This window comes from Thalassophryne amazonica, chromosome 8 (genome assembly GCF_902500255.1).
Source record: "Thalassophryne amazonica chromosome 8, fThaAma1.1, whole genome shotgun sequence".
NCBI lineage: Eukaryota > Metazoa > Chordata > Actinopteri > Batrachoidiformes > Batrachoididae > Thalassophryne > Thalassophryne amazonica.
The window spans coordinates 70,243,491-70,267,002 of NC_047110.1; the positions used below are offsets into that span (position 1 = coordinate 70,243,491).

The following is a 23,512-nucleotide window of genomic DNA, read 5'->3' on the forward strand; positions in this document are numbered from 1 at the left end:
TCTGCCTCCCATTCTACTCTTACAAACCCTAGGAACTACAAGTAAGCCTGCAGTCTGAGAGCGAAGCGCTCTATTGGGGTGAAACAGAAACATTTCATTGTTGCATGACTCCAGATGGAATGTACTGCTCTCCGCACAGTGCTTTGATGAATATGTGGCCAAGTTGTAAACTTTTGAACCACATGGAGAACACATGAGGAGTTAGTGTTCATTCTGCCCCGCTGTCTGTTCCTCTGCTATGCAGGGCCACAGGACCCAGGAGCTCTTTAAATCCTGCCGTGTTCCTAAAATGTATAGAGAACAGGGATTAAGATGGACCTTAATTTGTTTGGTGAGGAGTGTCAAATTTTTTTTTTTTTTTGTCCCTTACTTGTCTCTTTTGGACTGCATGACATACGAACGTTCTCTTCTTAGCTGCTCCAGTCGTTCCCGGACAACAGTCTTCTGCTGGTTCTTGTCCACCTTTAAAAACATGTTTATCGCATACAGAAAAAACTGTTATTGTTTGTATTGTAGACACACATACAGTAGTGTTCAGAATAATAGTAGTGCTATGTGACTAAAAAGATTAATCCAGGTTTTGAGTATATTTCTTATTGTTACATGGGAAACAAGGTACCAGTAGATTGCATAGATTCTCACAAATTCAACAAGACCAATCATTCATGATATGCACACTCTTAAGGCTATGAAATTGGGCTATTAGTAAAAAAAAAAAAAAAAACGTAGAAAAGGGAGTGATCACAATAATACAACCCCTGGCAAAAATTATGGAATCACCGGCCTCGGAGGATGTTCATTCAGTTTAATTTTGTAGGGAAAAAAAGCAGATCACAGACATGACACAAAACTAGTCATTTCAAATGGCAACTTTCTGGCTTTAAGAAACACTATAAGAAATCAGGAAAAAGAATTGTGGCAGTCAGTAACGATTACTTTTTTTAGACCAAGCAGAGGGAAAAAAATATGGAATCACTCAATTCTGAGGAAAAATTATGGAATCATGAAAAACAAAAGAACGCTCCAACACATTTTGTTGCACCACCTCTGGCTTTTATAACAGCTTGCAGTCTCTGAGGCATGGACTTAATGAGTGACAAACAGTACTCTTCATCAATCTGGCTCCAACTTTCTCTGATTGCTGTTGCCAGATCATCTTTGCAGGTTGGAGCCTTGTCATGGACCATTTTCTTCAACTTCCACCAAAGATTTTCAGTTGGATTAAGATGTAATGACAGCCATCTCCCCAGTGCCTTTACCTGACATGCAGCCCCATATCATCAATGACTGTGGAAATGTACATGTTCAGGCAGTCATCTTTATAAATATCATTGGAACGGCACCAAACAAAAGTTCCAGCATCATCACCTTGCCAAATGCAGATTCGAGATTCATCACTGAATATGACTTTCATCCAGTCATCCACAGTCCATGACTGCTTTTCCTTTGCCCATTGTAACCTTGTTTTTTCTGTTTAGGTGTTAATGATGGCTTTCGTTTAGCTTTTCTGTATGTAAATCCCATTTCCTTTAGTTGGTTTCTTACAGTTTGGTCACAGACGCTGACTCCAGTTTCCTCCCATTCGTTCCTCATTTGTTTTGTTGTGCATTTTCGATTTGAGACATATTTCTTTAAGTGTTCTGTCTTGACGCTTTGATGTCTTCCTTGGTCTACCAGTATGTTTGCCTTTAACAACCTTCCCATGTTGTTTGTATTTGGTCCAGAGTTTAGACACAGCTGACTGTGAACAACCAACATCTTTTGCAACATTGCGTGATGATTTACCCTCTTAAGAGTTTGATAATCCTCTCCTTTGTTTCAATTGACATCTCTCGTGTTGGAGCCATGATTCATGTCAGTCCACTTGGTGCAACAGCTCTCCAAGGTGTGATCACTCCTTTTTAGATGCAGACTAACAAGCAGATCTGATTTGATGCAGGTGTTTGTTTTGGGGACGAAAATTTACAGGGTGATTCCATAATTTATTCCTCAGAATTGAGTGAGTCCATATTTTTTCCCTCTGCTTGGTCTAAAAAAGTAACCGTTACTGACTGCCACAATTTTTTTTCTTGATTTCTTATAGTGTTTCTTAAAGCCAGAAAGTTGCCATTTGAAATGACTTTAGTTTTATGTCATGTCTGTGATCTGCTTTTTTTCTACAAAATTAAACAACTGAATGAACATCCTCCGAGGCCGGTGATTCCATAATTATTGCCAGAGGTTGTAGTAGTGTGGTATTCAATCAGTAAGTTTGTCAATTTTGTGGAACCAACAGGTGTGAATCAGGTGTCCCCTATTTAAGGATGAAGCCAGCACCTGTTGAACATGCTTTTCTCTTTGAAAGCCTGAGGAAAATGGGACGTTCAAGACATTGTTCAGAAGAACAGCATAGTTTGAATAAAAAGTTGATTGGAGAGGGGAAAACTTATACCCAGGTGCAAAAAATTATAGGCTGTTCATCTACAATGATCTCCAATGCTTTAAAATGGACAAAAAAACAGACGCGTGGAAGAAAATGGAAAACAACCATCAAAATGGATAGAAGAATAACCAGAATGGCAAAGGCTCACCCGTTGATCAGCTCCAGGATGATCAAAGACAGTCTGTAAGTGCTGTGACAGAAGACGTCTGTGTGAAGCTAATTTATTTGCAAGAATCCCCCGCAAAGTCCCTCTTAAATAAAAGACGTGCAGAAGAGGTTACAATTTGCCAAAGAACACATCAACTGGCCTAAAGAGAAATGGAGGAATATTTTGTGGACTGATGAGAGTAAAATTGTTCTTTTTGGGTCCAAGGGCCGCAGACAGTTTATGAGACAACCCCCAAACTCTGAATTCAAGCCACAGATCACAGTGAAGACAGTGAAACATGGTGGTGCAAGCATCATGATATGGGCATGTTTCTCCTTCTATGGTGTTGGGCCTATATATCACATACCAGGTATCATGGATCAGTTTGGATATGTCAAAATATTTGAAGAGGTTATGTTGCCTTATGCTGAAGAGGACATGCCCTTGAAATGGGTGTTTCAACAAGACAATGACCCCAAGCACAGTAGTAAACGAGCAAAATCTTGGTTCCAAACCAACAAAATTAATGCCTCGCAGATGTGAAGACATCATGAAAAACTGTGGTTATACAACTAAATACTAATTTAGTGATTCATAGGATTGCTAAAAAAGCAGTTTGAACATAATAGTTTTGAGTTTGTAGCGTCAACAGCAGATTCTGCTATTATTGTGAAAAACCCCTTTTCTACTTTTTTTTACTAATAGCCCAGTTTCATAGCCTTAAGAGTGTGCATATCATGAATGCTTGGTCTTGTTGGATTTGTGAGAATCTACTGAATCTACTGGTACCTTCTTTCCCATGTAACAATAAGAAATATACTCAAAACCTGGATTAATCTTTTTAATCACATAGCACTACTTCTGAACACTATTACCAGAAAATGAAGGAAAAACAAGAAAGACCATTAATGTTAAATTGGAAAGTTTATCTTGAAGATGACCCACCTCGGGAGACAACGGACTGTTCAGTACGCACAAATTTGCAATAAACTCAAACTGTTTATCAAGTGAAAAATGTCATTTTAGCGTGATTATTGTTTGAGCAGCAAAAGGTAAAATCATAGTCTTTCCCTGCTTGGGTTCGAGCTTATCCCAGTAGTCACTGGGTGAGAGGGGTGGTGCCCAACATACCTTACGTGCATAGTTATTAGGCTAGTTGTATTCCTGAGCATTAATTTTGTTGAACACATGTTCTGTCAAACCACAATATTTGTATACCTCAAACCTGAACCTTTTAACAAAGGAATATGAGTTTAGCTTTTCTCAGGTTAATGTCTGCACAATTATTAGGCAATAGTGTGCAGAAGTATACAAATACACTCACCGGCTACTTTATTAGGTACATCTTGCTAGGACCAGGTTCCACCCCACTTTGCCTTCACTCACTCTTCTTCAACTGCTCCAATTAAGGATCACACGGGGCTGGAGCCTATCCCAGCAGTCATAGGGCGTGAGGCGGGGTACACACTAGATGGATCATCAGTTTGTCGCAGAGCAACATAACAAACACATTCACACTAGTACGCACACTTGTGGATAATTTAAAGTTCCCAATCCATCTAACCTACATGTCTTTGGATGTGGGAAGAAGCCGGAGCACTCGGAGGGAACCCAAGCAAACACGAGGAGAACATGGAAACTCCACACAGAAAGGCCACAGGTGGGAATCGATCACATGACCTTGCTGTGAGGCGACATTGTTGATGTTGACATTGTTGATGTCAACATCAACAAGACATTTTTTTTCACATAACTGCCACTCACTGGATAGCTGCTCTTTTTTGGACCATTCTCTGTAACCTTAGAGATGACTGTGCATGAAAATCCCAGTAGATCGTACCAACCCGTCTAGCACCAAGAGCCATGCCACATTCAAAGTCATTTAAATCCCTTTTGAGGCTCGGTTTGAATTTCAGCAAGTCATCTTCATCACGATGCCTATATGCACTGAGTTTCTACCATGTGACTGGTTGATCAACTATTTGTGTTAAGTAATTGAGCAGGTGTACCTATGTAATAAAGTGGCCAGTAAGTGTTCATAGTAAGTTCCTTCGGCTGCTCCCTTGTTTTCATTCGGGGTTGCCACAGCAAATCCGAGGTGGAGCTGCATGTTGATTTGGCACAAGTTTTACACTGGATGCTCTTCCTGACACAACTCCATGTTTTTTTTCAAACAGCTGGCTCTCAGCCATGGAATTTCTTGATCTGTTGACGATCAACTTTTCGTGCAACATCAACCGCAACCTGACAAACTGATAAATGCTGTTCAAAGAGGTGTGTTGTTTCCCCTCACTGTAAATTCCCAGTTTCAGAAGGGCCCACAAGTCCTCAGTAGATTTAAATTCAGAAGAGAAAGGGGGCCATGTCATTACTCTCATCTTTTGAGGCCTTTGCTGGCAAGTCACGTAGTTTAGTACTTAAATGCATCTGATGGAGCATTGACCTGCATAAAAATCATGGCCTCCCTGAAGTCTTCCGTCTTCCTCATCTTGGATGTCTTAGCACTTAACACCTGGTAATTCTGGACACTCCAGGTACGGAGGATGCAGTACTGGAGGATAATGGGTTCCTTGTAGCATCACATTTAATTCTTCAAGTCTTTTGCACTTAATTTTGCATATTTTCTCCTCACATTTCTTGCAAATCTGTTGACTACTTGCAACAAAATGCTTGATTGTTTGTTCGGTGATCATGCCTCAGTAGCTTAGCTATTTGAAGAGTGTTGCAACCCTCTGAATAGTATTTTACATTTGGTCAAGTGGTTAGTGCACTTGGTTTTGGTGCAGCAGGTTCCTGGTTCAAATCCCACCCCTGCCACATTTCTCCATGTAATGTGGAGTTGCGTCAGGAAGGGCATCCAGCATAAAACATGCCAATTCAACATGCAGATTCACCTCGGATTTGCTGTGGCGACCCCGAGTGAAAAACAAGGAAGCAACCGAAGGGACTTTACTTTTTACTGTTATTATTATCATCATTATCATTTTAAATCCTTGAATTCCCTGGGATTAGCAGGACAAATATAAAATGAATGGAGTTGGTCAGTGGATATGCAAAGTTCTACAGATTCAGCTTTGAAATTTTTGGTTCTGATAGATACACCTGAGGACCAGTGAACCTCCTGTTTGGGGCCATGCTGACATCTTTTAACAGGCACAATAACCATAACATATATAAATTGTTTGTTAAGCCATGTTGTTAATCACGGAATCCTGCTTGCACCAATGGTGGACCAGCAAGACCTTCTGTGAACTGGAAACGATTTAATTCATCTCACATCTATATTTTACAAAAATCCTTCCAATCATTTATTGACATTTACTCATAGCAATGAAATCATTGAACTGTTTAGAAAGAAAGACAGTCGCACTTTGCCTTCAAATGGTGAGCACAGCTTTGATAAGTTTAATTGATTTGGGGTTTTTTTTTCTATAGATTATTGCTGCTGGTGTGAATAACATCTGATCAGACTCTGTGTCTGTGCACCAGGTGCACAGGGTGTGACTATGTTTACCTGTGGCAGGTTGTCTGTGACGTGCCTCGTCCTGTCCCTGTGTTTCAGTCCAAGCAGATCCTCCTCTGCCTTTCTGTTTTGGATGATTGTCAGACGTTCCTGAACCTGAGACAAAACAGTGACATCCGTCTGACGTTCTGCATGTTCTCACTGCCATGGCTTTGAGTAGTCGTGTGGTCACCCCACTCACTCACCCTGAGCAGCTGCCGCTCTCTGTCTCTCTGATGTCTCTGTTCAACCTTCTTTTGCATGTCCACCAGATTGCGCATTGTCCTCTCTCTCTCCACCGCAGACACCAGTTCTATTGTTGGATCTCTTTCCAACACTGTATTTTCTCTCACTGTCTCCCTCTCTGAGAAGCTACACCTTACACACGTCTTTAAAAGTTCATCAACAAAGTGGTGATATTAATTGTGCACATGTCCAGATAAAGAACGGTAATATCGAGTGGTGGTTGCATGAAAGAAGAACGACAGCCTTACTGTAGCTGGTGAGGAGCATTCAGGCTCAGATTCTGTCTCGGTATGATGGATCTCCACCTCAGTTACGTCGTTAGTCGTGTCATTGGATGTTTCGAAACAGAAGTCATCAGTGTGCTGCTTCATCTCAGGAGAGTCAACCGAGACATGTGGTGGTTCCATCTGTAATGTCTCATGTTCACATTGACCTCCTTTGTCCTGTTGATCAGTTATTTCTCGCTCCTCAAGGGAAACACTCTGAAACATAAAATTATGAGAAGGAACAAAAAGATGAGAGAGATGTCAGCAAGCTCACAAAATGATACCCGACAGCTCTGCTGTATTAGTTGCTTGCTTGTATTCTATATTGAACAAATAGCAATAAATCTTTTGTGACGCAATACTTGGATTAACAAACAAGCGAATATCTACTGAAGAGCACAGCACCTCTCTCCAGGTATCACTTTCCTTCATGCACTTCTTCACCACTGTATCAAATTTGATTAAAATCCACAAACCAATTTCGGAGGAGTTGCAATTACGCTGTAAATATTATATGATGCATGAATTAAACAACAACAAAAATCCAGTTATCTCCACTTGAAGATGTTGGATCAGAATCATTTTCCCTCATGCACATATTCACACAGTGTCAGTGGCGGCGCCAGGAAGTTTTTGTTGGGGGGGCTGAGGGGGAGCTGGGGTAAAAGTTGGAGGGGCTCCACAAAATGTCGTCAAAATGAACAATATATAGTAAATTGCTTTATAAACAGGCATGCACATAATTGGTACTCATGGTGCTTGTGCGTGCTAAAAATAAATGATGCACAGCAGAAAACACAAGGGAATCACTTCATAAGAGGAAAGCAATGACTTATTGTAGGAAAAGTGTTTCCCTCTGCTGTGCATCAATGATGTTTCACACACACGAACACGAGTACCAGTTATGTGCACCCCTGTTTATAAATACCAAGGTATATGTTTTAGTCACCCGTGCTCCTCTAAAATGTGGTATCAGTGCACACACACATCATTTAGAATGAATGCAAGTTCAGTAAACTTGCACATACTGTAGGTATACAAACTGAATTCATTGAAATGGTGCTCAAGACAATGCATGGAATCAACCTTACACAAATCGTCTATAGCATATATCATATAACTGTAATAAATATTTAGGAAACCTAAATTTTTGGAATATGGAGTTAAATTTGTCTCATTAATACTTGCAAATGCACAGAGGGTGATTTACAAATATCCTTTCATTTGTACACGTGCTTTGTGATCCACAAACACAAATTTCTGATTTGTAACTTGTGTGTGGGGTTTTAAAAATAAATGTTTATTTGCAAAACTGAAAATTCTGTTTGTGAAGGGTGATTCAGCATTGGTGGATCACCGAACACACACATTCATCACTCTGCTCAGTTATGCAATATTGAGACATTCTCAGCGCAAAACTGCAGTTGAGATCCACAAATATGTCAGTCGCTATTCACATTATTGGCAGAATTATTGGGGAGCTGAGGGGGGGCTTGGCTCATTATTGGGTGGGTTTAAGCCCCCCCCCATTGGTGCCGCCACTGCACAGTGTGCTACTCCTGTGTGAAGAGGCTGTGAAATCCATTATCCCATTCAGGAAGAGATGCACTTAACATGGAAATAATATATGACACATGAATTAAACACAAAAATCCAATTATCTTCCACAACTGTTTTCCTTCACGCACATGCTCCCATGGTGGTGTGCTACCATTGTGTGATGTTTCAGTGATATCCACAAACCAGTTTAGGAGGAGTTGTGTTTACAGCCGGACAGGTTTGGGATTTCTTTACACCCTCACAAATTTCTGTTTGCATTGGATATAAAAAGTACAAGCGATGCATTCATTTGGGGAATAACCCCCTTGTGTCTGATGATTTGCAGACGTTAATACTGGATTTTATGGTCGCAAATTGAGTTTTACCGGCGAGCGTTAGCGGAGCCGCTAAGACGGCTATTCGCGACCGTAATCCAGCATTAACATCCGCAAATCTTCAGACACAAGGGGATTATTCCCATTCTAATCCAATTCCATCATTTACACAGTTTATTTTTCTGTAAGTAATTCGGTCGACGAAGCTTACCATAGCAACAGCGTCATTATTGACATCTGCGTAGCAAAGCGGCCAGAGCGTGGAGTAATACATCAAATGTGAAACGGTTGAATATTTTGCCGCCATCAGATTGATATTTTATGGTGGGAAGTCTCACACGATTAACCAATCAGATTTGGAGAACAAATGTAACTGGATTAGAACAGCACACTTTACCTGTGCTGCCAAACAGCACGGATGGTCTGCAGACTGTGTTGTTGGGAGCTCTGTGGATCTGGATTGGATAAGAGAGGGATCCAACACTTGCACTTCTTTGCAGCTCTGTCCAGCGGTTTCTCCACGCTGTGTTTGTGCAGCAGTGCTCTGTATATCTGTGACTGTATCGCCACTTTGTGCTGTGAGTCCACCTGCAGATTCAGCCTTATTGTCAGAATGATCATCTAGTTTTCTCCATGCCAGCGTGATCAAAGAACCCTGCTTCTCGTAGTTCTGGGTGCATTTCGCCGGGCTGCCGTCTTCTTCCTCCTGGCTCCCTCCTGATACATTTAGGCCATCTTGACGACCTCTTGTTGATTCTGATACACATAAAATCTCCAAGTACGGCAGCTCCTCTGTGACTGCACAACCACCTGTGGGAATGGAGGGTAAATCATGATTCTAGCTGGGCGTGCATGAGATTTGCAGTCGGCTGTGTTTATTGTACCTGCGCAGACGTCCTCTTCACCCAGCGCATCCTCATCTTGTACTACACATAGTTCTCCCCTTGGCCTGACTGACTCATCCAAGCTGTTATTCAGAGATTCAACTGCCCAAGCAACGCCAATATGGCATTCATCCGGCCCAATGCAGGAGGACTGACATGTAGCTTGATCTTTGCTGCTTTTTTGGCATAAAATCGAACACGCATTACAGAGGGAGGCTGAGGTGAATGGGGCATCTGCAATCAGCAGCTGGAGAAGGTTGTTGAAGTGCTTTGTTTGAAGTTGAGACTTGTAGTCATCCTGCAGAGTTTGTAGATGTGTTGCACTCTGCCAGACACAAAATCAAGAAATGCCATCGTTTAAGTTGCACACATAATGATCGCATTGAACGGGAGATTGAATATCTGTCTGCACCCTCACCGCGTCCAGCAGGATTGGCAGTAATGTAGAATGCTGGACCTCCTGGAGCTCCATCAGATGGATCAGGAGGAGCAGAGAATGTTCCTCCAGGTGAAATTTGGCTGATACACTCAGTGTGTTTCCTGTGAAGGCGTTGGGCTGTATTTTGGGCTGTGACTCTGGTTTTGGCAGAAGGGAGGGCTGCTCTGAGAACCTATGAGTGCACATGACTTCATGGATTTCTTTCAGCCTTTTTATGCAGCCATTTCTTAAAGCAGTCTGCTTGTGACTTCTGTCTTCTGTGTGAAAAGGGAATATATACAACCCCAAATCAGGAAAAGTTGGAATGGGATGGAAATGCAAAAAACAAACAAACAAACATAAAAAACCAACCCATAGGGATTCTCTGATGTTGGTTTCATTGCAGGCAGTAAGAATTATAAAGATATTTCATATTTTGTGTGGTCAGCTTCATTTCATTTGATTATATAGTATGTGAATCTAGGTTGGGGGAGGTGATGGTCTAGTGGTTAAGGTGTTGGGCTTGAGACCAGAAGATCCTTGGTTCAAATCCCCCCCTGACTGGAAAATCACCAAGGGCACTTGGCCAAGGTCTTTAATCCCCTATTGCTCCCGGTGTGTAGTGAGCACCTTATATGGCAGCACCCTGACATCGGGGTGAATGCGAGGTATAATTGTAAAGCGCTTTGAGCGTCTGATGCAGATGGAAAAGCGCTATATGAATGCAGTCCATTTATTTACCATTTATATACATTAGCTTATATACATACATAAAACTTGCACATAATGGATTCAGGTGGACTTGTGAATTTTGTCCCTTATAATCAAAATCCATTATGTGTATAAAACGGACAAAATCCATAGCATGCAACAGATCAGTTACAGTCAGGAGGCGCTGAACAATCTACGGGGAATCCCCAGAACCAATTAGGCTAACGTATTTTCTTGATTAAAAGCCTGACCTTGAATTGGGATCTGTTTCATTTAATGTCAAGGTCAAAACGTCATCTGAAAAAAATAAACGCCTGCCTTAAATATACTCAACAAAAATATAAACGCAACACTTTTGGTTTTGCTCCCATTTTGTATGAGATGAAATCAAAGATCTAAAACTTTTTCCACATACACAATATCACCATTTCCCTCAAATATTGTTCACAAACCAGTCTAAATCTGTGATAGTGAGCACTTCTCCTTTGCTGAGATAATCCATCCCACCTCACAGGTGTGCCATATCAAGATGCTGATTAGACACCATGATTAGTGCACAGGTGTGCCTTAGACTGCCCACAATAAAAGGCCACTCTGAAAGGTGCAGTTTTGTTTTATTGGGGGGGATACCAGTCAGTATCTGGTGTGACCACCATTTGCCTCATGCAGTGCAACACATCTCCTTCACATAGAGTTGATCAGGTTGTCAATTGTGGCCTGTGGAATGTTGGTCCACTCCTCTTCAATGGCTGTGCGAAGTTGCTGGATATTAGCAGGAACTGGTACATGCTGTCGTATACGCTGGTCCAGAGCATCCCAAACATGCTCAATGGGTGACATGTCCGGTGAGTATGCCGGCCATGCAAGAACTGGGACATTTTCAGCTTCCAAGAATTGTGTACAGATCCTTGCAACATGGGGCCGTGCATTATCCTGCTGCAACATGAGGTGATGTTCTTGGATGTTGGCACAACAATGGGCCTCAGGATCTCGTCACGGTATCTCTGTGCATTCAAAATGCCATCAATAAAATGCACCTGTGTTCTTCATCCATAACAGACGCCTGCCCATACCATAACCCCACCGCCACCATGGGCCACTCGATCCACAACATTAACATCAGAAAACCGCTCACCCACATGACGCCACACACGCTGTCTGCCATCTGCCCTGAACAGTGTGAACCGGGATTCATCCGTGAAGAGAACACCTCTCCAACGTGCCAAACGCCAGCGAATGTGAGCATTTGCCCACTCAAGTCGATTATGATGACGAGCTGGAGTCAGGTTTAGACCCCGATGAGGACGACGAGCATGCAGATGAGCTTCCCTGAGATGGTTTCTGACAGTTTGTGCAGAAATTCTTTGGTTATACAATCCGATTGTTTCAGCAGCTGTCCGAGTGGCTGGTCTCAGACGATCTTGGAGGTGAACATGCTGGATGTGGAGGTCCTGGGCTGGTGTGGTTACACGTGGTCTGCGGTTGTGAGGCTGGTTGGATGTACTGCCAAATTCTCTGAAACACCTTTGGAGACGGCTTATGGTAGAGAAATGAACATTCAATACACGAGCAACAGCTCTGGTTGACATTCCTGCTGTCAGCATGCCAATTGCACGCTCCCACAAATCTTGCGACATCCGTGGCATTGTGCTGTGTGATAAAACTGCACCTTTCAGAGTGGCCTTTTATTGTGGGCAGTCTAAGGCACACCTGTGCACTAATCATGGTGTCTAATCAGCATCTTGATATGGCACACCTGTGAGGTGGGATGGATTATCTCAGCAAAGGAGAAGTGCTCACTATCACAGATTTAGACTGGTTTGTGAACAATATTTGAGGGAAATGGTGATATCGTGTATGTGGAAAAAGTTTTAGATCTTTGAGTTCATCTCATACAAAATAGGAGCAAAACCAAAAGTGTTGCGTTTATATTTTTGTTGAGTGTATTTTAATTCCAGTTGTAATGGTGGTACTTGGAAAGCCAAATATTTACTAAGGTGGTACTTACTATAAAAAGATTGAGAAGCACTGGTATAGAGCACACGTCATCCATTTCTTCCAAAACAAAGTGATATTCTGACCACAATGCTACTGCTGTGTGATGGCCCAACCCAGATGTCTCCGAGCCCAGAGAAGCTGACATAACTTCTGGACAAGGTTAATAATTTTGTGTGTGTGTGTGTGCTTGCACGTGAACATTTTACGTGGCATTTGTGAATCTAACTCCATATTGTAGTGCATGACAAAGGTTTCTCAAAGTAATTCGTTGCCCATTTGATTATGAAGGGCACTAACACACCACCCCATGAATGCTTCTTCTCTGCATGCCTGATTTTCTGGAAGCCTGCTTCTCTGCAAGACTGCTTCTCTCACCTAAGGTTTAGAGCATGCAGAAAAGGTCAAATCTGTGAAAGCATGAAACTCATTAAATTTAATATTAAAATCAAGGCTATATGACCAGCTGTTTTTGAGATATGACACAGAAGCACACATGAAGAACTTACTGTAAGACATAGTGCCCTATGCGTAATTCCATTTTCAGGTTGGTGAATTTGTCAGGAAGGTTCATGGATTACGTAACACAACAGCAACTGTGACAGAGAAACAGCAGAAAATAAGAATAAAAAATTACCTCCCTCCAGAGGCAGTGTGCCACCTGGTCCCCACAGGTTCTCTGGGGAGATCTCGTGTACCAGACTGAGCAGGCACTTCCTCTCCTGCTCCTGCATCAGCACCAGCAACTGTAGCACTGCCTGCTGGGGAGTAAGAAACATTTTGGTGGCTGTTTTTCCGATGCTCTTGAGCCATCACTGGAGGAATTAACTTTGCTTTTTCCTGAGATGTTACATCCACAAAATAACTTTACAGTACAATAACACTGTTATAGTCCGGTGACAGATTTGCATTACCTGCTGTGGTGATGCTGAAATAAACTCTTTCTTTTCTTCTTCGTCTTTAGCTCGCAGCCAGTAAGCAGCCTGTTCTGCTCTGCACGGGCTGTTCACATGTGGCCTGAACATGTGAATGTTAGGCATAAAGGACAAAGGCACCTGATAGGGTGTACGTTTTAAGTTTCTTGGACTGTGAATATGGGCATTCTGTCAGCACTCACCATGTCTCAAAGCATTGCTGACCAGCCAGAAAAGCACTGTGGGACGTTTTCTCTCTCTGAGCTCTGAGAGTTGCCAGCTTGATGTACAAACACAGTAGTTTTAGGGTTTCACTGTCCAGCCTGGAAAGACCCAAAACAAACACAATAAAATCCCTTCAGAACCTGACACGTGCTATTTGACAAATAAAGAAGAACACATTTGTTTGACATTATAGTGGACTTTACACATTTGTAGCAAAACATGAGTGAAACTAGCATCAGGGATTGTTACCATTTCATACTTGTATGGACTGAGTGTTGGGTAGAGTTGTAGACTTAGAGGCTTCTGCGCTTTTGTTGGTGAGGAAAGGTTGACTTACCTTGACTTTGCAGAATCGATGGATATAAAAAAGCCCTCCGTAAAGCTAGGACATCTTTCTACTCATCACTAATTGAAGAAAATAAGAACAACCCCAGGTTTCTTTTTAGCACTGTAGCCAGGCTGACACAGAGTCAGAGCTCTATTGAGCTGAGTATTCCATTAACTTTAACTAGTAATGACTTCATGACTTTCTTTGCTAACAAAATTTTAACTATTAGAGAAAAAATTACTCATAACCATCCCAAAGACGTATCGTTATCTTTGGCTGCTTTCAGTGATGCCGGTATTTGGTTAGACTCTTTCTCTCCGATTGTTCTGTCTGAGTTATTTTCATTAGTTACTTCATCCAAACCATCAACATGTTTATTAGACCCCATTCCTGCCAGGCTGCTCAAGGAAGTCCTACCATTATTTAATGCTTCGATCTTAAATATGATCAATCTATCTTTGTTAGTTGGCTATGTACCACAGGCTTTTAAGGTGGCAGTAATTAAACCATTACTTAAAAAGCCATCACTTGACCCAGCTATCTTAGCTAATTATAGGCCAATCTCCAACCTTCCTTTTCTCTCAAAAATTCTTGAAAGGGTAGTTGTAAAACAGCTAACTGATCATCTGCAGAGGAATGGTCTATTTGAAGAGTTTCAGTCAGGTTTTAGAATTCATCATAGTACAGAAACAGCATTAGTGAAGGTTACAAATGATCTTCTTATGGCCTCGGACAGTGGACTCATCTCTGTGCTTGTTCTGTTAGACCTCAGTGCTGCTTTTGATACTGTTGACCATAAAATTTTATTACAGAGATTAGAGCATGCCGTAGGTATTAAAGGCACTGCGCTGCGGTGGTTTGAATCATATTTGTCTAATAGATTACAATTTGTTCATGTACATGGGGAATCTTCTTCACAGACTAGGGTTAATTATGGAGTTCCACAAGGTTCTGTGCTAGGACCAATTTTATTCACTTTATACATGCTTCCCTTAGGTAGTATTATTAGACAGTATTGCTTAAATTTTCATTGTTATGCAGATGATACCCAGCTTTATCTATCCATGAAGCCAGAGGACACACACCAATTAGCTAAACTGCAGGATTGTCTTACAGACATAAAGACATGGATGACCTCTAATTTCCTGCTTTTAAACTCAGATAAAACTGAAGTTATTGTACTTGGCCCCACAAATCTTAGAAACATGGTGTCTGACCAGATCCTTACTCTGGATGGCATTGCCCTGGCCTCTAGTAATACTGTGAGAAATCTTGGAGTCATTTTTGATCAGGATATGTCATTCAAAGCGCATATTAAACAAATATGTAGGACTGCTTTTTTGCATTTACGCAATATCTCTAAAATCAGAAAGGTCTTGTCTCAGAGTGATGCTGAAAAACTAATTCATGCATTTATTTCCTCTAGGCTGGACTATTGTAATTCATTATTATCAGGTTGTCCTAAAAGTTCCCTAAAAAGCCTTCAGTTAATTCAAAATGCTGCAGCTAGAGTACTGACGGGGACTAGAAGGAGAGAGCATATCTCACCCATATTGGCCTCTCTTCATTGGCTTCCTGTTAATTCTAGAATAGAATTTAAAATTCTTCTTCTTACTTATAAGGTTTTGAATAATCAGGTCCTATCTTATCTTAGGGACCTCGTAGTACCATATCACCCCAATAGAGCGCTTCGCTCTCAGACTGCAGGCTTACTTGTAGTTCCTAGGGTTTGTAAGAGTAGAATGGGAGGCAGAGCCTTCAGCTTTCAGGCTCCTCTCCTGTGGAACCAGCTCCCAATTCAGATCAGGGAGACAGACACCCTCTCTACTTTTAAGATTAGGCTTAAAACTTTCCTTTTTGCTAAAGCTTATAGTTAGGGCTGGATCGGGTGACCCTGAACCATCCCTTAGTTATGTTGCTATAGACGTAGACTGCTGGGGGGTTCCCATGATGTACTGTTTCTTTCTCTTTTTGCTCTGTATGCACCACTCTGCATTTAATCATTAGTGATCGATCTCTGCTCCCCTCCACAGCATGTCTTTTTCCTGGTTCTCTCCCTCAGCCCCAACCAGTCCCAGCAGAAGACTGCCCCTCCCTGAGCCTGGTTCTGCTGGAGGTTTCTTCCTGTTAAAAGGGAGTTTTTCCTTCCCACTGTAGCCAAGTGCTTGCTCACAGGGGGTCGTTTTGACCGTTGGGGTTTTACATAATTATTGTATGGCCTTGCCTTACAATATAAAGCACCTTGGGGCAACTGTTTGTTGTGATTTGGCGCTATATAAAAAAATTGATTGATTGATTGATTGATTGATACCATTAAGAAGCTGAGTGAGGAGTCAGAGTGTCTGGGTTTGCAATTGTCCTGGATCAAGATTGAAAACCACTGATCTAGATCCTTGTTGACCCATCATTTCAACAGCCTAAATTAGAAGTCAATGGGTAATTTTCTGCAATGATCTTTTTAGAACCTTAAACCTCAGAATTGAATCAGAATCGCCTTTATTATCATTGTAATTTGCATTACAATGACATTTGAGACCTCAACAGTTTTTAGAAGAGGAACTCAACCCTTTTATTTCCTGTTAATTATGATTTTTTATTTTACTGTCTTAATATATTTATAAATTGTTTAGGTTCTTGTTATCATATACACACTATTATTATTAATATTATTATTATTATTAGTTCTATTCTGTCATTTGATTTTGAAATAGACCACAATGAAAATAAGTGTTTTCACTTTCTTGTGTCATACATGTATTTTTAACATGTTCACAATTATATTATGCACTTACATTGGACTGATTAAATACAATCATGCATGCAAGCACACATGCACGCACACACACAAGCATGCTGTTAAAACAAAGATGACTTACCACCCCCTGCTGGAATGGCATGTTAGTCCAGAATGTAATTAGCAACGTTGGCTAATATCCGTAGTTTGTCCAAAAATATTTGTGCTATCAACGTTGCGTTTTGGCGCAGTTCATCCTTGACCCAAAATACATAAGCATGACAAATGGCAAAAGTCAGTCAAGCAAACAACATATCTTTCTCATATTGTAGACAACACCCTGATGTAGATCAATGTATGGATGTGAATTTATTGAGGAAAAAATTTTATTGAATGAAATCACCCTACAGCAGATTTTGCTTGTTTACAATTTTTTCTCTCCATGGTGAAGAGTTCAGTACAATTCATTCATTAAATCACATTGTTGAACACCATACACATAGCATTTGGAGTGCGTTTGGCCCTTGTCGGCCACTGTATGCCTGGTACACAACCCAGACTTTGTGCTCACCTTTATTTTTACTTGTTCATTAAAAATTCTGGGGAAAAAGAACCCAGTGCAGTGTAAGTGTTGAACTTGTAGAAAAATTCATTTTGCTTGGCAGTGACATTCATGTCACCGAATCTTTGTTCTTTGAGCTTGAGAGTCACCTGGAAAGAGCTTGCAAATTCATGAGGTCACTGAACAGAGGTGTTTGACAATGCTGATATCTTTGCAGGAGAACAAAGGTCCCATGTCTTTAGGGTCCCGATTCTACCTGTCTTGGTTGTAAGACTTGGATGGTCACCAATGACTCAAGGCGACAACTAGTTGGCTTTTGTACTAAGATTGTTTGGACACTCCTTAAATACCGCTAAAATGATTTTGTGTCAAATAAATGGTGAATCAGATACGACGTTTTGTGCATGTGGCACATTTCTCTGGGTATGTTCCAGTATGCAGGTGCCTCAGTGCTGAAAGCCATAGTGGCTAGAAAAAAGCCAAGGGGATGTTCATGTTTGACCTGACCGGACTGTCTGACATGATCACCATTATCTGGATGTTTAATTTGCTCCATACAGCTTTAGGATTTGTATGTTGTGAACCTGATGTGTGTGAAATGTGTTTACCTGTCACTGAGGGTGGTCAGTGCGTCCCTTTCTTGTTGAAGAGATGTGCGCACCTGATGCAGGAGAGAAACGGCCGAACACAACTTTTCTCTGGACTCAACACAGCTTTCAGAAGATGGAAACTCACAGATCCTGCAAGAAAGTATCCTTTAATTAGTCCTTTACACTTAAACATGAGTTGTTTATGAAGAATTCTGAGTACCTAATATGTTTTGTTTGTTTCATGAAAAAGTAAAAGTAAGCCCCTATTGTTGCTCACTTGTTTTCACTCAGGGTCACCACAGCAGATCCAAGGTGGACCTGCATGTTGATTTGGCACAAGTTTTACACCAGATGACCTTCCTGATGCAACTCCACATTACATGGAGAAATGTGGTAGGGGTGGGGTTTGAACCAGGAACATTCCAAACTGAAACCAAGCACACTGACCACTTGGCCACCACCCTGTGTTTGTTTTGTGAAAATATATATTTTTAAATCCTATATGATTTTCAGAGTAATAATTGTTGAATTTGTGTTACCTGTACATTCTGAATGCTCCTGGCAGCTCAGATAAACGGAGCATGTCACAAGACTCCAAAGCTTCCTCTGCCAAATCCTCCAGCGCTGCCTTTTCATCATCTTGCTGCCATGGCTGCAGGGACCTCCAGACATTAAAAGCTATGAAATTCCAAAAGAAATAAAAAAAAGAAAAAAGAATGAGCATCACCTTGAGCATGTTGGATAAGACAAAGTTCCACAGTGCAGAGCAACACATTTCTTACTGTAATGTTCCTGAAGCATCTCTGAATAAAGCATATGGGTCACTACATCATACTTTATTTCCACCAAGAGGAGGACATGTGACAAGGACACACAACCCCAGGCTTGACCTCTGACCCCCAGTCTGGGGCCCTGCATTGTAGAGGGCAACATGCTTTGTACACCTTCTGTTACAAGTCTGAGGAGATAGAGAGAGGCAGGTATGAAAATCCAGTAATACAGGGAGGTACAAATCTTAATTCGTGGGAGTGGGGGGGTGTCGCTGAGCTTGTCTGGTCCAATATGTAGGAGGAGGTGTCGCAGGAGACAGTATCATGATTCATTTCGTGGCACTCGTGTTTTTAAGCACTGTGTGCAGAAATCTTTAACCTGCCAGAAAACCTCTTACTTCTGAGTTCACCATCTAAACAGCAATACACCAATTTGTGGTGCACCTGTCTCTTAAAAGCAATGACAGGTGACTTTCTCTAAATACAACCGCTTTGTGCACTCTACCTTACTTTGTGCCCAATTTGTGCACCATTTAAACAGCAAAGTGGATCTGGAGACACTCCAAATGTACTTCCTGTCCTTTTTAGATTGTGCACTATAAACTGAGAATGGGACACAAAGTTTGGAGGTTGAAGTTGACATAGCAAGACTGCAACTAAATTTTGTTTTCATTATCAATGAATCTGTCAATTATTTTCTTGATTAATCATAAATCTGGTCCATAAAATGTCAGAAAATGGTCTCAAACGTTGATAGGTATTTAATAAATCCAGGATAAGGTTCTGAGATTTGTTATTTACTGCCAGAGAGAAGTAAAACAAATAAACAAAACCAAGTAAAACAACAAAACCACATTTACAAAAAAAAAAAAAAAAGAGAGCCTTAAATCAGAAGTGCCTGACTCCGTGGTATAACTCACAAACTCGCAGCTTAAAGCAGATAACCCGTAAGTTGGAGAGGAAATGGCGTCTCACTAATTTAGAAGATCTTCACTTAGCCTGGAAAAAGAGTCTATTGCTCTATAAAAAAAGCCCTCCGTAAAGCTAGGACATCTTACTACTCATCACTAATTGAAGAAAATAAGAACAACCCCAGGTTTCTTTTCAGCACTGTAGCCAGGCTGACAAAGAGTCAGAGCTCTATTGAGTATTCCTTTAACTTTAACTAGTAATGACTTCATGACTTTCGTTGCTAATAAAATTTTAACTATTAGAGAAAAAATTACTCATAACCATCCCAAAGACATATTGTTCTCTTTGGCTGCTTTCAGTGATGCCGGTATTTGGTTAGACTCTTTCTCTCCGATTGTTCTGTCTGAGTTATTTTCATTAGTTACTTCCTCCAAACCATCAACATGTCTATTAGACCCCATTCCTACCAGTCTGCTCAAGGAAGCCCTACCATTAATTAATGCTTCGATCTTAAATATGATCAATCTATCTTTGTTAGTTGGCTATGTACCACAGGCTTTTAAGGTGGCAGTAATTAAACCATTACTTAAAAAGCCATCACTTGACCCAGCTATCTTAGCTAATTATAGGCCAATCTCCAACCTTTCTTTTCTCTCAAAAATTCTTGAAAGGGTAGTTGTAAAACAGCTAACTGATCATCTGCAGAGGAATGGTCTATTTGAAGAGTTTCAGTCAGGTTTTAGAATTCATCATAGTACAGAAACAGCATTAGTGAAGGTTACAAATGATCTTCTTATGGTCTCGGACAGTGGACTCATCTCTGTGCTTGTTCTGTTAGACCTCAGTGCTGCTTTTGATACTGTTGACCATAAAATTTTATTACAGAGATTAGAGCATGCCATAGGTATTAAAGGCACTGCGCTGCGGTGGTTTGAATCATATTTGTCTAATAGATTACAATTTGTTCATGTAAATGGGGAATCTTCTTCACAGACTAAAGTTAATTATGGAGTTCCACAAGGTTCTGTGCTAGGACCAATTTTATTCACTTTATACATGCTTCCCTTAGGCAGTATTATTAGACGGTATTGCTTAAATTTTCATTGTTACGCAGATGATACCCAGCTTTATCTATCCATGAAGCCAGAGGACACACACCAATTAGCTAAACTGCAGGATTGTCTTACAGACATAAAGACATGGATGACCTCTAATTTCCTGCTTTTAAACTCAGATAAAACTGAAGTTATTGTACTTGGCCCCACAAATCTTAGAAACATGGTGTCTAACCAGATCCTTACTCTGGATGGCATTACCCTGACCTCTAGTAATACTGTGAGAATTCTTGGAGTCATTTTTGATCAGGATATGTCATTCAAAGCGCATATTAAACAAATATGTAGGACTGCTTTTTTGCATTTACGCAATATCTCTAAAATTAGAAAGGTCTTGTTTCAGAGTGATGCTGAAAAACTAATTCATGCATTTATTTCCTCTAGGCTGGACTATTGTAATTCATTATTATCAGGTTGTCCTAAAAGTTCCCTGAAAAGCCTTCAGTTAATTCAAAATGCTGCAGCTAGAGTACTAACGGGGACTAGAAGGAGAGAGCATATCTCACCCATATTGGCCTCTCTTCATTGGCTTCCTGTTAATTCTAGAATAGAATTTAAAATTCTTCTTCTTACTTATAAGGTTTTGAATAATCAGGTCCCATCTTATCTTAGGGACCTCATAGTACCATATCACCCCAATAGAGCGCTTCGCTCTCAGACTGCAGGCTTACTTGTAGTTCCTAGGGTTTGTAAGAGTAGAATGGGAGGCAGAGCCTTCAGCTTTCAGGCTCCTCTCCTGTGGAACCAGCTCCCAATTCAGATCAGGGGGTCGTTTTGACCGTTGGGGTTTTTCCGTAATTATTGTATGGCTTTGCCTTACAATTTAAAGCTCCTTGGGGCAACTGTTTGTTGTGATTTGGCGCTATATAAATAAAACTGATTTGATTTTGATTTACAGCGCATCCGGTAAGTATTCATAGCGCTTCACTTTTTCCACATTTTGTTATGTTACAGCCTTATTCCAAAATGGATGAAATTACTTTTCCCCTCAAAATTCTACACACAATACCCCATAATAACAATGTGAAAAAGTTTTTGTTCAGATTGTTGCAAATTTATTAAAAAAAGAAATAAATAAGAAGAAATCACATGTACATAAGCATTCATAGCCTTTGCCATGAAGCTCAAAATTGAGATCAGGTGCATCCTGTTTCCACTGATCATCCTTGAGATGTTTCTACAGCTTAATTGGAGTCCATCTTGGGTAAATTCAGTTAATTGGACATGATTTGGTCTCACAGTTTACAGCGTATGTCAGAACACAAACCAAGCACGAAGTCAAAGGAATTGTCTGTAGACCTCCGAGACAGGATTGTTTTGAGGCACAAATCTGGTGAAGGGTACAGGTCATTTGTGGAAGTGCAGATTTTCACCTGGCCCAGCACTCCCTGGCTGCCTTTCTGAGCCTACGTACAGCTCTTGCTGTCCTCTGCTGCCCCAGTTTCCCTGTTTTTAACTCCTCCTGCGAGCAGAAAGTAAAAGAAAACCCCATGATGGTGTAATCAACTACGTATGTGCAAGAGCAAGCACTGCCAGCACATACCTGTGAGCTGCCTGTATTGATGCATGACTGTACACATCCTGAATTTAGTGGACCGACACATTTTTTGTCAGATTGTGCATCTGTATCATTTAGTCTGCAAGGATTAATGACAATATTCGTATCCGTCTCATGTAGAGGATGGACTCTCCCTGCATGTAACACCTGGTGGTCCCAGTAAAGCTGAAGATACAATCAATCAGAACTCTTAGATCACTCCAGAGTATTCATACAATGGTGGCAAACATTATGAGGTTAGTATTCCTTTGGATCACCTTTTCCTTCCTTTCTCTTTCCATCTCCATTTCTAGAAGAACATCTAACACCTTTTCACCAACACATGACCAGCTGCTGTCACCTCCTGCTATCTGAGCAACACAGGGTTCAAAATAAATTATTAACACATTGAAAATATTAGTTGTTCTGATAAGTAATGCAAATAAAATTTACTGTCTTCATGGCCATGTGCGCTTCGTTTGTGTCGGAGGGCACGTGGAAAACTTTGTGGAAGAGGAGACACACATCTTCAGTGGAAAACTCTGCCCCGATAGAGACACCCAGAGACCGATACAGACCGGCAACACAGTCCTGAAGCAATGAACAAACACGTTACACGGCCATAAAAATAATCAAACATCAGCATCAATGCACCTTACCTTCTCCATATTTTCACCAGTGTGAACTGATGAATTATACAGATGATTACTGCAGTTACAGCAGCTGGATCAAGTTCCCAGGCAACAAAAGTGACCGTGTGTGTGTGTGTGTAGAGGTTTGTTATGTGATATGTCTGCATGAAAAACAAGCTGGAACACTAAACTGACAGTGAAAGTTGTTGGATCTCAGTCTAAAATAGATCTGTAGCTCTGAAGATATATCAACTTCACAAATGTTACTGAAACGTTTATTTGCCAGAATAAACAACAAATGAAGTAACAATATAGTAACAAATATTCAGAGCTGAAATTTAAATTGTCAAATATAAAAATACTCATTTGTTGAGAAAATATCTTATGTAAAGGCATTGGATAGTATTTTCTAAAATCACAAAAAGAAGGCAATTTAACCCTCAAGTGACCAAGCTATTTTAGCAACTAATATGGTACGATAACTACAGCTTCAAATATAGAACCGCTGACTAGCAAATATTTCAAAACTTTAGCACAAATCTCAATCATCCAGCATCAAGAATCAGTTCCAATGGTTGTGCAGCTGTAAATCTTGCTATTCTTGGTCTGTTGGTCATGCTACCCTGCAAAACAGTAAAATATAATGATTAGAGATGGCAAATTACAACACCATCTGAAGCTATAATGTCAAAAATCTCATAGATCTTCCCAGAAAAGGGGGGATGTC

At 40.8% G+C, this 23,512-nt stretch overlaps 1 protein-coding gene across 1 annotated transcript; it reads right to left on the reverse strand.

The window, feature by feature from the left end:
* Positions 1–124: 124 nt before the first annotated feature.
* On the reverse strand, positions 125–23,099 carry LOC117514921. Its single transcript, XM_034175491.1, has 19 exons — positions 22,813–23,099; positions 22,607–22,744; positions 22,432–22,524; positions 22,160–22,339; positions 21,990–22,078; positions 18,602–18,777; positions 18,359–18,497; positions 17,838–17,969; positions 13,584–13,703; positions 13,381–13,483; positions 13,104–13,227; positions 9,761–10,038; positions 9,343–9,667; positions 8,878–9,268; positions 6,567–6,801; positions 6,279–6,461; positions 6,085–6,189; positions 371–462; positions 125–284 (listed from the first exon to the last, which is right to left on the reverse strand). The coding sequence occupies exons 1-19, from the start codon at positions 22,819–22,821 to the stop codon at positions 209–211; spliced, it is 2,988 nt and encodes a 995-aa protein (XP_034031382.1). The 5' UTR covers positions 22,822–23,099; the 3' UTR covers positions 125–208.
* Between the last annotated feature and the right edge of the window lie 413 nt (positions 23,100–23,512).

Coding starts and splice junctions, on each gene's coding strand:
- LOC117514921 (XM_034175491.1), bottom strand. Junction 22,079..22,159: donor TCAATACAGGCAGCTCACAG/GTATGTGCTGGC, acceptor TTCTGCTCGCAG/GAGGAGTTAAAAACAGGGAA. Junction 13,704..17,837: donor CTGACCACCCTCAGTGACAG/GTAAACACATTT, acceptor GGGTCTTTCCAG/GCTGGACAGTGAAACCCTAA.